The sequence below is a fragment of the Telmatherina bonti genome (assembly GCF_933228915.1).
Source record: "Telmatherina bonti genome assembly, chromosome: 2".
In the NCBI taxonomy this organism is placed as follows: domain Eukaryota; kingdom Metazoa; phylum Chordata; class Actinopteri; order Atheriniformes; family Telmatherinidae; genus Telmatherina; species Telmatherina bonti.
The window spans coordinates 31,452,671-31,467,670 of NC_136620.1; the positions used below are offsets into that span (position 1 = coordinate 31,452,671).

The following is a 15,000-nucleotide window of genomic DNA, read 5'->3' on the forward strand; positions in this document are numbered from 1 at the left end:
TCAACACTGTTGTGATGAAAAGGAATGTTCCCAACAAAGCCTGCAACAATGAAGTAAGCTCAACTCTAGCTATGGATCCAGGTCCAAATATTCCGCAGTTTAGATTCACTCTCAAGGTGTGCACTCATGGTCAGTGTGAAGGGGTGTTTCTGTCGGGAAAGCTAAGGTCGTATCACGCCATTTGAATTTGATGTGATTCGACTTAAATTCAGTGATCAGCTGCTAAGAAGATGTCATTATGACTGTTTACAGAAATCAAGAACAATAGGTGACAGGTTTTATGTATTTAATTATTGTGCGAAAAAAGAGTTTAAATTATATCAAGATGAATAATAAATTAAGGGAAATTTGCTCCACGTTTTTGTTTATGAGTCATCTCAATTGTCGCACTATTATTTATCAGCTTTCTGCCAATAGTTTCCAGATTTGATGCTGTTTTTGATAGAAACTGAACTAGAAGTGTCACCCAACAATTAACAGGCATTAGCGTCTCTATGGTGCTGCTTGGAACTTAAAAATGTATGAGAAAATAGCTAAACATTTAAAAATGGATGTTTCTCAATTTGTAATTTATTTCATATTTAGTAATTGAAAGAAACTTTGGAAGTCAAACAGTCTGTAAGATCAAGATGTTTTTCAAGGTCCATATGATAATATTTTAACACTCTTTAGATTCTGCAGTGGAAAACCTGAACAGATATAAACTGAAAGTTTTAACACAGCACTTATAGTCGAACAGACTCAAAAATAAAATTATTTACATGCGTAAAAATGGCTCTAAAATCTCAGAGCCACCAGCAAGGGAAGCATGCTTGTCTGGCTAAAATGTGTTTACAACCTCTGTCTACCAAAGGTTTGGTACAAATTTACTTCCCTCTGCACTGACTCTGCTAATAGCTCATTTACCAATATTTGATTTCAGATCTGCACAGTGGTGTGGTGGTTGGGACTATAACCTCACAGCAACAAGGCTGCTGTTTTAGGCCTCATTGGGGTAGAGGGGGGTTCAAACAGTGACCTTTCTGTGAGGAGTTTGAATTTTTTCCCTATGTATACGTGGATTTTTTTCTGGGCACTCCAGCTTCCTCCCACAGTGCGAAGACATGCATGTTAGGTGAACTGGTCACTACATTCTCCCTGGTTGTGAGTGGTTGTGAGTCTCGCTCGGTGACAGACTTGTGACTTGAGTACCCTGTCCCCCTGCCTACTACTTGCAGGGATATGCTCCAGCTTCCCCAAAACCCTGAATTGAAATAAGCTGTATAGAAACTAAATGAAAGAAAATAAAATACATGTCATCTTTATGAATAAATGAGTAAATGAACAAAACGTTTATTTTTACTCACAGTAATAATCTTCATTAGTCAAGAGGCCATCTGTTAAATGCATCACAGATTTACTACAGCAATTTGTTATGTATTTGTCCTGTTTTTTTCTTCTTACACAGTACCTACTGTAGCTGGATAATTTTCCAAAAGAAGGTTCATCAGACTTACATCAAGCATCTTCTGGAAACACTGACAAAAGAGCACTTTGTGGTTTGCATGGCAACACTTCTACAAATCCTTCATTATGTTCATTCCCTGACTGCTGAACTTTTAGTATATTTTAGCAGAATTTGGCATGTTGCTGCTCAGTCAGAAAGTGCAGAAAGATGTAGAGTCTGTCCACACAGACAGAGGGGCAGTATGTCAAGTAATGTTGGATTTAGCTGTCGTTGTTGCCCTAAAAGGATCTGAACTGAACATTTATGGGCAGAGAACTTCTACTGTCCATCAAGGCCTACTGGTATAATCTTAGATTCATGGGAAAGTTTGAAATGAACTTTTGCAATGTTGTCTTAACTCGGGCTATTGGCTTATAACAACTGAGCTACAAATATTCACATGCTCAAGAAATATGAACAAGGCAGAAAAGTGACAAGCTGAGACTGTTGGTTTCCACACATGCTGCTTCCACCCAAAAACATTTGATATAATTTTAAATCGATTGCCACATATAGTGAAACTGAGCTGCTGTAACACTTTGTGGCAGTACTTGAAGCTGGAGATTGTACAGCGGCAAGCTTTTTGCCCTCTGAGAAAGACCACCCCCTGTACTGGAGAGCTGAATTAAATTTAGAGTCCATTAGAGAGTTTAAAGCTTTTAGCACAGCATCTTTATAGATCCAGTGTCCTTGTGGTGGATAATGCCATCGTACTCTCCTCAGACTCCACTCTCACACCCTCTTTCTCTGTAGTAGCCAGCTAGATCCAGGCACTTGAAGAAGAAAGTTGTTTTCAAAGAACAACATGGAACCATGAAAAACCAAAACTCTACTAAGAAATGTGTATAAGTGCACTGTGACTCTGTGTTACTTGTAACCTGTGCTGTGTCCAGCTTTGCTAAGGTGGGCTCCATCTGATGCGCCAAAGACATCCTCTAATTTAGACATCTTTGAGCAGTTATTTTTCCACACATGGAGTTTAAGAGCTGTGTAAATTTTTAGTCTTAGAGGAACTGCTTGGAGACTTGTGAGTGGATACATTTAAATGGGATTCTTGTCCTATTATAGTCTGCACTGCACCCAGCATCAGCTATACCTTTCTCCTCTCCAAGGCCCCAATTTGGTCAGATATCTACCAGTTACTTCAGCAATGTGATACAGTTAGTCAGTTATTAAATAACTTCATAGTGTTGTATATTGGATATATATGATAACCATCTTTTTTATATCCTGGAGGAAAATCAGTATCAGTGACATACAGTAGTATATAAGCCCACAGCTCATCTGTGGGCTTATGTTTCAGGCCAGACTGGTCACTGTGAAGTTATTGTTTTCTTTATATATTTTTTTCATTTATTTGAAATATCCCACTGTTGCAAATATCATATTTGTGTTGAGGTTAAAAACAGAACATTCAAGTTTTGTTGTCGCAGACAAAATACAGAACATAGTGAATTTAAAGTGTAGCTCACAATTACAAGAACATAATGAGGTTGTAACTATATTAACAACAAACTGAAGAGGTTATTGAGAACCTTACATATATTTTCATTATGTTTTCCTTTTTTCTTTGCCATTTGGCCTATTTTGATGTCTCATATTCTCCTCCTAGTGTCTATGAGAGACAGAACCGACCAGAGGACGCTTTAAGCCAGTGTGAGAAGTCTTTGCAACTTCTGCAGAACTGTAATAAGCCAGAGAAGACCTGTTCTGTCTATAGAAACATGGCTGCCATTGAACAGGGAAGAGGCCACCTGGATCGAGCTGTAGAGCACCTCTCCAAGGCAAGAAACAAACTCTCCGTACAGTGTATACATAGGCATAGACATTAAGGCTTCTTTAAGGCACTGCCAAGCTGTATTAGGTAATATGTCTTCACCTCTAATTTGGTGGTATGTGATCTGTCTTATTTCATTTGAGTTGTTTCTGCTAGGCTCATGCCATTGCTATGAGTCACAGTCAAGAGGGGCTCGAGGGGGCTCAGATCGCCCACAGCCTGGCCCTCATCCTCTCTGCTACAGAGCCCCATCACAATGGTGAGTCTATACAAATACTGGGTTTGTCTGAGTAATGTCGACAAGGGGTTAATTAGGATTGGAATTTCTCATTTTTTTACTCTATGTCAAATTCTGTGAGATGGTGTTGTGGAAATTAGCTCCATAAAGGCCTTTTTTAGGGCCAAGTCTAGGCATGTTACCATCTTCAAGGTAAACTAAAGCACAATGGAAGCTATCTAAAGCACATCTGGATCTGACATAACATCATGTGTGCAGAAAGTTGTTTTACTATTTTGAAGTTGGTATTGTATTAACTTGGTAGCAGTGGATGTTTTTATTATAACTCATACAATCAAAGGTTTTGGTATTATTCAAGTTTCTATTAACATATTTGGGTTTTTCCCCCTTGCTGCTGTAGACACTACGGGTCACTACTTTGAGCAGAGTCTACGAACTTACAAGAAGTCTTTAGGTCTACAAAATCCAGCCTTCCTCACCGCCCAGGATGACTTCTGTCGCTTTCTTCTCGTTAATGGACAGAAAGAGGTTCCAAATATTCCCTAAAAATAAACTTAAAAATGTTTAAGACCAATCTGACAGCGTCACCATGTAGCGTAGGATAGTTATAGAATGCTGTTTACAAACTCAGGTTCAGATTTTCTTTATACTGGCATTATATGCAAAAAAGTCACACAACAGAAGCACAATATTAGAGTTTACCTCAGAGTTAAACAGTTAAATGGCTTTTTTTTTCCTGACAATAGGATTATTTACAGGCTTACAATGTGTCATAACAGAAATGTGTGGCAATCCAGCGACAATCTCTCGATCCCAAAAAATCTGCATTTGGCGAATTGAGTTCTGAGGTGGCGGACACTCTTCAGCTGATAGGAAGTGTTGAGATGACCGAGGGCAGAATGAACCAGGCCCACAGGACCATGACAAAGGTAAAAATCATACACACATTACACATAGTTTTGGTATTGGTCACCAACTGCATATGAGTAATTCTGGTCAACTTGCTGTACACTATTGTGACATTGTTCTAAACCGGGGGAGGGTTTGAATAAAAGGTCAGGAGTCAGCAGATTTGGACACCAGTGCCAGTAAGGGGTTGAAAGGCTCATCCAAAATATACACAAAGAGTTCTGTCATTCTCAGATGAGCTATTTCCACCATCTCTCCAGAGCCAAGCTCAGTGTTATCAGAGTCACATGCTAATCTTGGAAGAGGGCAGTGTCCAGAGCTGCTCTCTCTGGTGTAAAATATCACGCAGAGTGACTTTGGGTGTCTTTAATCTGGATGGAACCTGACAGACAAGTAACACAACTCTGGATAGAGAATGAATGTTTGCTAACTGCATTCAGTTAAAGGGACATTAAACCTGAATCAAAACTGGCATTTTATTTCTGTCACCACACACACGTAAAAAAATACAGCAGTCTTTCTTTTCATTTACTCACACATACTCATAATATTGCCGTTACTTTGTTTTACTCTTGATACACCTTATGTAATGAGTGGTTTTGGTTTTCCACATTCTGTTTGGTCGCACATTTGCCATATGAGCTCAGTTCTGCCGTCAACTGAACGTAATAAAAAAAAAAAAGTAAAGATGATGGAAGAGTCATTGCTTCCTATTAGTGGCAAGCCTGGTTGCTATGTTGCTTTGTTGTTGCTATCTGCCTGCAGAGGGGGTCTATGTGTGACAGGGTACTTCAGGGCTCAGCCTCTCTGCACCACGTCCAGCTCGTAACCTTTCTGAAGTGCCCTGACCCCGCAGATATGTCAGGAGGGTTCTTTTTTACTGCTGTCATCATGACACCTCTTGCGCACTGAATGAGTAACTTTTGCTTTTCCATAGGAAAGCTGGCTGAAACAGCCAACCGTACACAAGAGCCACTAAAAACACAAAGAACAATGGTACACACACAAGCACACTTCTGACTTTTCCCCTCTTTTCCTCTGAAGTATAGCTGAAAAAAAAGGTCTGCCATTACATCAGCCTTAGCAACAGTGAAAACATCTAAGAGGCCAGGTGGCTTCATTCCAGATTACCAGTATTTTGCTTTCCCTAGTGAGGAGGGAAGCTTTTAGTCCTCCTCTGCTTTAACTCTTCATGTCTTGTTATTTATAACGACTGCAGAACTGGGAAGGTGGTTTTTATTACTTCTGTTGTGTCAATGTGTGTAATCATATCCATATGTTTTCATGTTTTTGGGCCCAGAATTTGGTAACATTGTATTACATCATAGAGTTAGGCAAGAAAGGTTCTTTTTTCTTATTTAATAAGTTGAGCTACTCACACACACACACATAATTATTCAGTCTTCATTTTGCCAACGACCCCAGATTGCTGGTGTTTTGGTTAAGAGCTCTCATAATGAATCTGACTGATCCTGCTTATTGACTTGACACTCGAGTGGTCAGCACAGGTGTTATCTAAATGTTGGACAGCTACAGTGGGTTATTTTGGTGTGTTTGGTGCATCTGCATGTTGCTAGGAAGTGTTCCTTCCCCTCTGAGTATTAATTGCACCTCTCATCTTTAAGCGACCACTTACTCTGCTGTCTTTTTGTTTTGCTGTTTTCATTTTAGTGCCTGAAGATCCAGAGTGTGTTATATGGTCCTCAGCACAAGAAAACAAAAACTGTACAGAAAGCTGTGGACATGCTGGCGAGGTAAAAATATTGATAGTAAATAATGACATTTATAACATTATTAGTATTAATAATATTAATAATAAACACAATTATTCAAGTGGTATAACTAAGTAAGAATAAAAGAGGAGTTGAAAAAATGGATGTGTAAGAATAATCAAACTGTTTTAGTGATGACACAGTTCATTATGTTGTTTTCAGGGCACCAGAGGTGGTTGAGAAACAACAGAAGCAAAGCAGAAAGAAAATGGAAACATTTGCAACAGTACCATCCTTTGGTAACGATGAAAAGTCCACATCTGACTCCTAAGTTCCCAGTTTTAACACTTGTTTGCCTTTTTCTTTTGTCACATAGCTGATCCCCCTTGGAGGTGTAAGACCAGAACTTTTAAAATTCTTCACCTTTAAAGTTAGCATGTACTTATCATTAAATAACATAATATAAGTAAACTTAGGAAAAAAATTACTCATACAAGACATTCCATTATATGTTTTAATGATGCTAAGATATTCATCAGTCTATAGCTAAGGGCTGGAAGCAATGTCAGCCAAACAACTATGCCATTTTTTTCTTTACAAAAATCATTAAAACATGAAAAGTGTTATCCTATCCACTCCACAATCATTCAACAAGTTTGTGTGTGTGTATTCATATATATATATATATATATATATATATATATATATATATATATATATATATATATATATATATATATATATATATATAATGTGTGTGTGTGTAATATGCTGATTTTTGTTGGCACAGTGTATCCAAGTTTTATATGTTGTACAGATGAACAGTTACCTGATAAATATTACTAATAAAAATGACATAAGAAGTTAATTGATGTGTTTGTATGTGAGAAAAAAATGAAGACTTCTTTTGGGAGCTGCTGATCACATTTAACATTTCTTCATTTCACAACATAACATCAAAAAATTGACATGTTAAAATGCAAATTAAACAGCCAAGTGAAGAAAATTACGTATATGTAGATTGTTGTCATGAGTGTTCCATTTCTGCCTCTGCAACAAGCTCACAACACAACAAACCATAGTGAACACTTGATGCCACTAATCTGGTGCTCCAAAAATAGTGATGGTTATAAACATCCTCTTAGGTCAGAGCAAAGTTAACTCCTTCAGGCTAATGCTGTGAAAACCAACAAATGTGGACAAGTAAAAGGTGACGTAGGCAACATAGATCAAAGACATATTATTTTCTTACATGCTATTGCTTTTAACATTTCTTTTTTGTTGTTGGTTGGTTGGCTTTGATTTTTTTTATTTTTTGTTTTATTGCCTCCAGTTTTTGATTTCCAATTTCCCAATGACATGTTTCAGGCTATGTAATATAGCAGTGATACACCATGTATGTAAAGCTTGCTAAAGCACTATTTGTGCTGCTTACGTTGATTGAAAAGTAGACTTTATATATTTTTTTATATAATTCAAAATGTGCCTTAGCTGGGCTTTTTTAGATTCGCTTTTGTTTACGTAAGATGCCCCACCCACTCCCAGTATCAAGTCTAGTTATTGCTACATGCTTAACAACATTCTGTAGGTATTAATGACATCTTAAAATAAACCAGTGTCTCCAGGAAGCAGAATGTACTAACATCATGTCATAAAGGTGTAGGACAAAGACAAAAAAAGAAATTAAAGCCCCAGTTTGCAAATCACAACTCAAAATACCCAGTGTGGATCTGTGTTGATCCAGTAGACTTAAAATAAAGGCAGATGTACCCATGAAGTAATAGCTGACTTCATAGTGCATTAAAAACTGCAGAATGGGCTGTATAAAGTACACAAAACTGGTTAATACAACAAAAGAAAACTAAATAGAGTAAAAACAAAACCTATAGAAGATAAACTGCATGTAATGAAAAGATTAAACATACTAATGCAGCACACACCAGTATCCCACACAAGTTGCGGCAGTGTGTAGAACTTTCAGCCCCATGTCCATCTAGTTTATATTAGTATGAAGTGTTTTAGTCGTAGCACAGCCACAGTTCATACAAATATCATTTATTTTGTCGTTTTAACCAACTAAATTCCTAGTATTGTAAAACATCACTCCAAAATCATTTAGATGTATTTGTTTGCAGAGCTTGCTGTATTGTTGCAGCATCTGCCAGCGGTATAACTGCTGTGTGTGTGTGTGTGTGTGTGTGTGTGTGTGTGTGTGTGTGTGTGTGTGTGAGCTGCTTCATTCAGAAAGCACCTATCTTTGCAGTTTGGCAGTGGAAAATATTTCTGATTAAATTGTCAGTCTTCTGAAGGACTTTCAAGGAAAACTGTCGCAACTCTTCTCTCATGTGAAATCTTCAGTGGGGTCTCCGAGCTCGTCTCTGCATGACTGTCGTCCACGTCCATCTTAAAGGTGATGGACTTCTCTGATGGGCCCAGTTTAATGTGTTTCTCGATTATTTCAGATGCAGATTCTCCTTCACTGCCGTAGCCTTCAAAGCCTCCACCATGAGCCACTTCCTCTTTGGAAACCCTGATACTGTACCCTTCTCCTGCCCCTTGCTGGAAGCCTTTTTCAAGGCTCAGACCAGAAGATTTAAGAGCTGCCATGATCTGCTCTTCAGAAACATCGTCTTCTGCCTCCAGCAACCCAGAGTCTTCCAGGGTTTGAGAGACATTTAACTCTGCAACGATTGTCATGGTTCCATTATCACTTGACTGTTCCACTTTTTTGACAGCTACTTTCTGTGGACTTTCATTTGTCATTTTTGTAAGGAAAGCCAACTCATCCTTGAGTGGACCCGACACTGAGCTTTGTAGCTTCTCCAGAGCTCCCTTCAGCTGATCTTTGGGCTCCAAAGAGTCCTCTCTTAGGTATCCAAGCACCGACTCCTGCACTATAGGCGAGACACGCACCTCTTCTTCAATGATGCTCTCGGTTAAACTCTCTTTGGCAAATGAACGATCACCTGACATGTACTTATATTCATCACTTTCTTCTACAATCACTCGTTTCTGGGGAAGACTTTCATCTTGATAATACCTCTCATCAGACAGGTCATCTACGATGCCGTAGTGGCCATATGACATTATTCCTCCAGCCTCCTCGGATTCAGAGAGGTTGTCATCTGGTGTGGACACAAAATACTCATTCGATTCTTGGTCATTGGAGAAATGTGGAGAGCCACTCTCTCTAGAGACCTCTTGGACTTGTATAGATCCACTGGGGAACTGGTCTGTCTCTCTTAAGGAGTATTTCATGGTGTCATCACTCATCTCTCGTCGAGCGTCATGAGAGGAATTTTCCAGCTCCTCAATTTGGAAGTATGTTGATGGTTCATAATATCTAGATCTGCTCGTCTTCTCAGCGTCAAGCTCCTCATCGCTGTGCGACTCGATAGGTTCCTCAATGATTTCCACATTGACTGACTTGTTTTGTAGGTTTTCTCCTCCTTGAAGGCTGCTTAGCAAATTCTTGATCATGCTTCCTGTTGCCGTATCTTCTATGTTTTCCAGTGACACCTTCTTCACACCTTGACCCAGGAGTTCATCCAAGGCAGCGTCCTCAGAAACATCTAGCTCTTCCTCCACTTTGGACTCCAGCACAATCTGTGTCTTAGTTGTGCCATCTTCCTGCTCCTTTTTCTCTACATGATATCTGATCTTTGAGTCTCCTGTAGAGCAGACTTTAGCTTCTAAACCTGCTGGTTTTATCACTTTCTCAATGATCTCTTCCACAGATACAGAGTCTAATATCTTCTTCTCAGTTGGGTCCATTGTAGACTCTACTCTCCCCATGTCTTTGAACTCATCATGAGCACTGCCTTTCTCTCTCTCATTCCACACATGCTTTTTGCTTTCTGTCTCTGTTTTTGTGCTGAAGCTCATCGTTGGCGGTGACAGCACTCTAACTGATTGAGTCCCAGCTTTAGCACTGATTTGGCTCTCTTGAGACATCTGTTTGAGTTTCAGAGTTTTCTCTTCTGGCGCCATTTTCTGCGCACTTTGGTTCATTCTGTTTTCTCTTTGGCCCATCTGTTTATCTTTGGTTGTGGTAGCAGAGGAAGCAGCCTGGGCTTTGCTGAATGAGATCATATCCCTTCTGGATGTCGGACTCTGATGGCGAGCTCTCCCTTCAACTGAAATGGGAACGACCCTGGAGGGACTTATGGATCCAGAAGGAAGCACAGCAGATCTTCTTAGGTTAGTCGGTGACGCGTACCTGATGTCCATACGTTGTCTGGTGTGTAAGGTGGAAGCTCTTGAAGTGTACGGTTGAGCAGGCATCTTGATATCTGAAGCAGAAGTAGTTGGCATAAATAATACATGCTTTAAAATCTGGAAGTATTCTCATTTATCCTGGCGGAAAATCATGTTACAAGATTGTTTTATGGTCAAACATCAATAAAAATAACTGAATAGATTGTTTTTCAATACAGTACCTATAATTTCCCTCTGATTTTGATTTTTCCTCCTATGAGCATCTTGCAGACCAACTCTTTCATCTTCCAGGAGAGCCCTGCATAGAGACAAGAGAAAGTATTTTCCCAAAGGCAAATGAGTCAGGACAACATTCAGTTCAATTTTACACATAAATACCAATTAAAATCAAAGACAAGTACCTCACGAGACGATGCAAATCGTTCAGCTCTGCCATTTCAACCTTCCCAAACTAAAGTCAACAGGTTTACAAGACTGTATGAGTCCTGGACCTGGCCATATAAGGCAGTGATCAATGAATATCACATCGCACAACTGTTAATAGGTCAAATTTTGTTGTAAACAGCTTAAACAGCTCACCTTTCCTTGGTCATGGTTGAACAAACAAACCAAAGTGGCTAAAAAATGAACAACCTCTCCGGAGAGCGCCTTCTGAAAGACTGACCTAAAAATAACGACTACAATGTGGGGCTGTCCGCACACTTCCCTATAAATCCCACAGCAAAAGCTGACTCGTGACACTTAGAAAAACACATGCCACATCTCGAAGCAAGTGTTCTGGCTGTTCCAAAAGTTCCAAACAAATCAAATGTGCCAGAAGAGAATCCATATAAAGTCACACTGAAGTGAATAGTCTTTTTAAGAGCATACTGGAAGTAGTCTTAATGTTTAAATGCAAATAGTGAGGTAAATGTGATATAATAAGATGCTGGAGGAATACTCAGCTTCTTGTCCATCGCTAATGTAACCTAAAGCTGTAAGAGTGCTGTGAAGCATATTGCACTTTTCACAACCGATTAATAAAAGATATGTACAATTTTGGTGCAGACACTGATTCATCTCAGCTTCCTTAAGAAGTAGAATTTGCTCTGTCCTGTCGAGTGGATGGCTTGTTTTATTTCCAGTCTGGTCTCTTATCTACCTGAACTTACAGGTATTTGTAGTTCTCCCCCACCTCCTCTCTCAGGATATATGCAGTGCTTTGCCAACTGCTCCACCTCAAATCCACATTTCATCTCTCTTATTTTGTCCATGTTTGAAATGAGGTGATTTATATGTAGGGATTATTAGCTGTATTTATAAAGCATTAAATGGGACCAGTTTATCTTTAGATCATGTAACTGAATGAGTATTTCTTCAGATGTTCATCAGACGGCCAGCTCCCGATTTAATTTAATGTGGAATTAATTGAAATCATGATTGGAGTTTGTGACCACGTTCAGTTTGCAGGAGCAAATGTAACGTCACATTTTAACCGTTTTTTTTTTTTTTTTGTTAAAGGAAGATGCTTCTGAGCAAACTGAAAATATTTATAGTCCAAGGTGTATTATTTATCCTAAATATTTCTTTTTTTTTTCATATATCAGCTTTAATTTAAATAATGTTGTATTGTGAGGTTCATACCTTTTAAACAACACTCAAGGATTTGTTATTAGGTACCAAACTCTTAATGCAGGATGATACTTTACTTTCATGAGTGATGTTTTAAAGTCTTAAAGCAGAAAAGGTCAATTTTGAAATGCTAAGAAGGATGGAGGTTTTAATTCTGTCAGGACCTGATTAGACACCTGAATGTAGAACAGAGCCATTTCTAATGGACTTAAATGTTACTTAAATTACATATTCCATTTATTTTTATTGCGATAGTGAAAAAAATGGATAAGATCATTACCTATATGCAGCCACCTCCATGCCCAGATCCATCTTCACCTGGAGAAGGTGCTGATGCTCTCTCATCTTCTCTGCCATGGCATCAGCCATCATGTTTCTCTCATGTTCCAGCTGCTCAATAATTATCTAGAGAGAGAGAGAGAGGGAAAAAATAAGCAGTCATATTCATTTTAACCATCCAATTTACACTGAAATGCTTAAAGTCTTTTATCTGCATTTGCTGCAGGTTGTATTACTGTCAGTGCATAGTCATGTCTGAGCAGACACCAGCTGTCTCGTCCTTTCACAAAGCAATTTATTTCTGCTCAGCTTTCACGTCTAGCTGTTTTTCCTCCTATTTTTTTCTTCTCAGAATATTCCATAAAACAACTGAGTTTGATTTTGTGGTACAGATGGAAGTCCTGCAAGAGCCCGGCCATTACAGCCATGTACAACTGACCACCATCCTGCTGCAGGCTCCATCTTAGGAGGATAATAAGGATTTGTCAGTCTGACAGCTAATTGGTTTAAGTGGCTTGAGTAATCTAGTGACTGCAAAGTACTGGGGAGGTACACTGTCACCAGGTTTTCAATCCTTTTACACTGAGGTCAAATGTTGCATTTTAGATTCATGCTTCTGACAGTTATGGGAACTCACACTTTCATGGTATTAATACCATTAGCTACTGGAGAGCTTACCATACTGAGATACATTGAATCACACTGACAGGAGGTCTTATATTGTAAAGAGGTTTGTATTTCAGTTTGCACTGTGAGGTAGGCTATGGTTATTTTGAAGAGAATTATTTGAGAATCGGATTTGTTTATAATTCATTTGTAGCAGCAACAGACAGCTGCAGCTGCATCCGTGCCTGCAAGGACAGTGGGTGTGGCAGGAGTGAAAGAGCCTCTCCCCACTCTCAAGGCTCATTTGGATAAATAGATGATCTGTGTGGTACAAAATCTGGATCTCTTGAGCAAAATTAGACTTGATGAGGATTCTTAAAATAGCTAAATGAATAGCAGAAACGGGTTTATTTCTGGTCTAATGAGTCTTTTTCTAATATTAATCTGGTATTTCATCTGCCTTGTAAGTGTATACGTCCTCACCTGATACTGACTTAGGTCCACGTGGAATTTTTCCTGCATTTGCATCAGTTGCTCCTCAAGGCGCATTTGAATTTGGCCCTGTTTTTCCGCCTCTGTGCGTAATTTGCCCAATTCAGAAGCATACAGCATCTTTTCCTTTTGCAGATCACCCAGCTTGGCCTGGTCCGTTTTAATCGACTGCTCCATCTCCTCCACCTTCTGTTGGTACATTTCAAATGTCTCTATCCATCCCTCAGAAAGACCGCGGGCGTACTCTTGCACCTCCTCCACAGTGACCACCGACGGCCCGCGGTAAGTTTGCGTGATGATGGGCACCACCCGGGACTCCACCTGGTGTCGGAGGTGGTCCATCTCACGCTTGTGCACGTCCTCCAAGCATTTATACTCATTCTCGAGTTGAAATAAGCGCTGCTGGAGATCACTGTTGATCTTGTGAGCTTGGTGAAGCTCCTTCTCGCAGCCTTTCAGCTCGCCGCTGATGTCCCTGCACACCTCGGTCTGCTCGCTGCACATAGACTGGACCGTCTGCAACTCTCGCCATAGCTTCTCCCTCTCCATCTCAGCCTGGGACTTCTCAAACGACAGCTGCCCCACCATTCTGCGCAAATCCTGCATCTCAGCTTTGCACTTCTGCTCCCATTCCCCGGTCCTCCTCACCTGCCTTATCTTATTAATTTCGGTAATAAGATGCGCATTTTCTTGCTCCAGCTGCTTGGTCCTGGACAGATACTGGGCAAGTCTGCTGTTGAGCTCCTGCAGCTGCCGCTTTTCGCTGTCAAAAGTTCTCTTGAAAGGAAGCATTTTTGCACAAAAAAAGTGAGTTATAAAAAAAAATGGCAGCTTGTTTGATAATAATGGATTGTCCCGGTAAGGTTTGCATGTGAGTATGCGGGCACAACTGTGATGTAATTTGCGATCGGTGCCCTTTGACAAGTGCAGGAGTAGGAGGAGAAGGAGGGCGGGTCCTGCCTGCATCACAGTCACAGGAGCGTCCCAAGCGCGGCCGTGCCCCTGGCAGATGTTATGCTGCATTCAAGTGTCGTTTAAAATGTTAGAATACTCCTCTTAAACAAGCCTTGCAATGTTTGCATTGACCAATATCTCTTCAAACAGTATGAATTAGATGTTTCAATGTGTTTGAATGTGCATTTACATTCTGCAGTGATCCAATCCACCAAGTTAATTTAAAAAACTAATCTTACTCCCAAGTGTTTTTTTTTTTTTTTTTTATTGGGACTAGATACAGACATCTTGATCATATTAGTGCTAATAGGCTAAAGAAAAGAAAAAAAAAGTTTTTCCACATGTGCACTAATCTACAAAAAATATGACGAATGAAAAATGCCTCCATTTCACACTGTCAATAAACAAGTTGAGAATGAAAGTAAACCTTTACAGATAACTTTCAGCCTGTATCTTAAAACCGACAATATGCTTGCAGTTATACTAAACTTTTTCACAAAGTTTAGCGATCGGCAGCACTGTCAAGCAACAATGATCTAAATTAAAGAATAACAATCATAAGTAGGCTGTATGATAGCTGTCCCTGTTGGATAGATTATAAAAAGCTTTAACACAGCCAATTTAATCTGAATTCAGTTTCGCTCTTCCTGGGCTGGATTAGTTTTATAAGACTAAATTGTTTACATAAGGTTTTTTCTTTCTGAATAAGTCTTATTAG

At 39.5% G+C, this 15,000-nt stretch overlaps 2 protein-coding genes across 2 annotated transcripts in view; one reads left to right on the forward strand and one right to left on the reverse strand.

Annotated features, from left to right (window-relative positions):
• ttc23 (tetratricopeptide repeat domain 23) overlaps nt 1-6,753 on the forward strand; it is a gene marked incomplete at its 5' end in the record, with an annotated part of 11,514 nt that extends 4,761 nt beyond the window's left edge. Inside the window, 5 exons of the mRNA XM_079257746.1 lie at nt 3,099-3,270; nt 3,420-3,522; nt 3,902-4,029; nt 4,281-4,430; nt 6,082-6,753. Coding sequence (XP_079113872.1) covers nt 3,099-3,270; nt 3,420-3,522; nt 3,902-4,029; nt 4,281-4,430; nt 6,082-6,168 — 640 coding nt within the window. The 3' untranslated portion in view covers nt 6,169-6,753. The remainder of the gene's footprint in view (nt 1-3,098; nt 3,271-3,419; nt 3,523-3,901; nt 4,030-4,280; nt 4,431-6,081) is intronic.
• Nucleotides 6,754-7,378: 625 nt separating this feature from the next.
• On the reverse strand, nt 7,379-14,217 carry synm (synemin, intermediate filament protein). The gene is made up of 4 exons (XM_079250323.1): nt 13,320-14,217; nt 12,232-12,356; nt 10,562-10,638; nt 7,379-10,414 (listed from the first exon to the last, which is right to left on the reverse strand). The coding sequence occupies exons 1-4, from the start codon at nt 14,118-14,120 to the stop codon at nt 8,418-8,420; spliced, it is 3,000 nt and encodes a 999-aa protein (XP_079106449.1). The 5' UTR covers nt 14,121-14,217; the 3' UTR covers nt 7,379-8,417.
• Nucleotides 14,218-15,000: the final 783 nt, after the last annotated feature.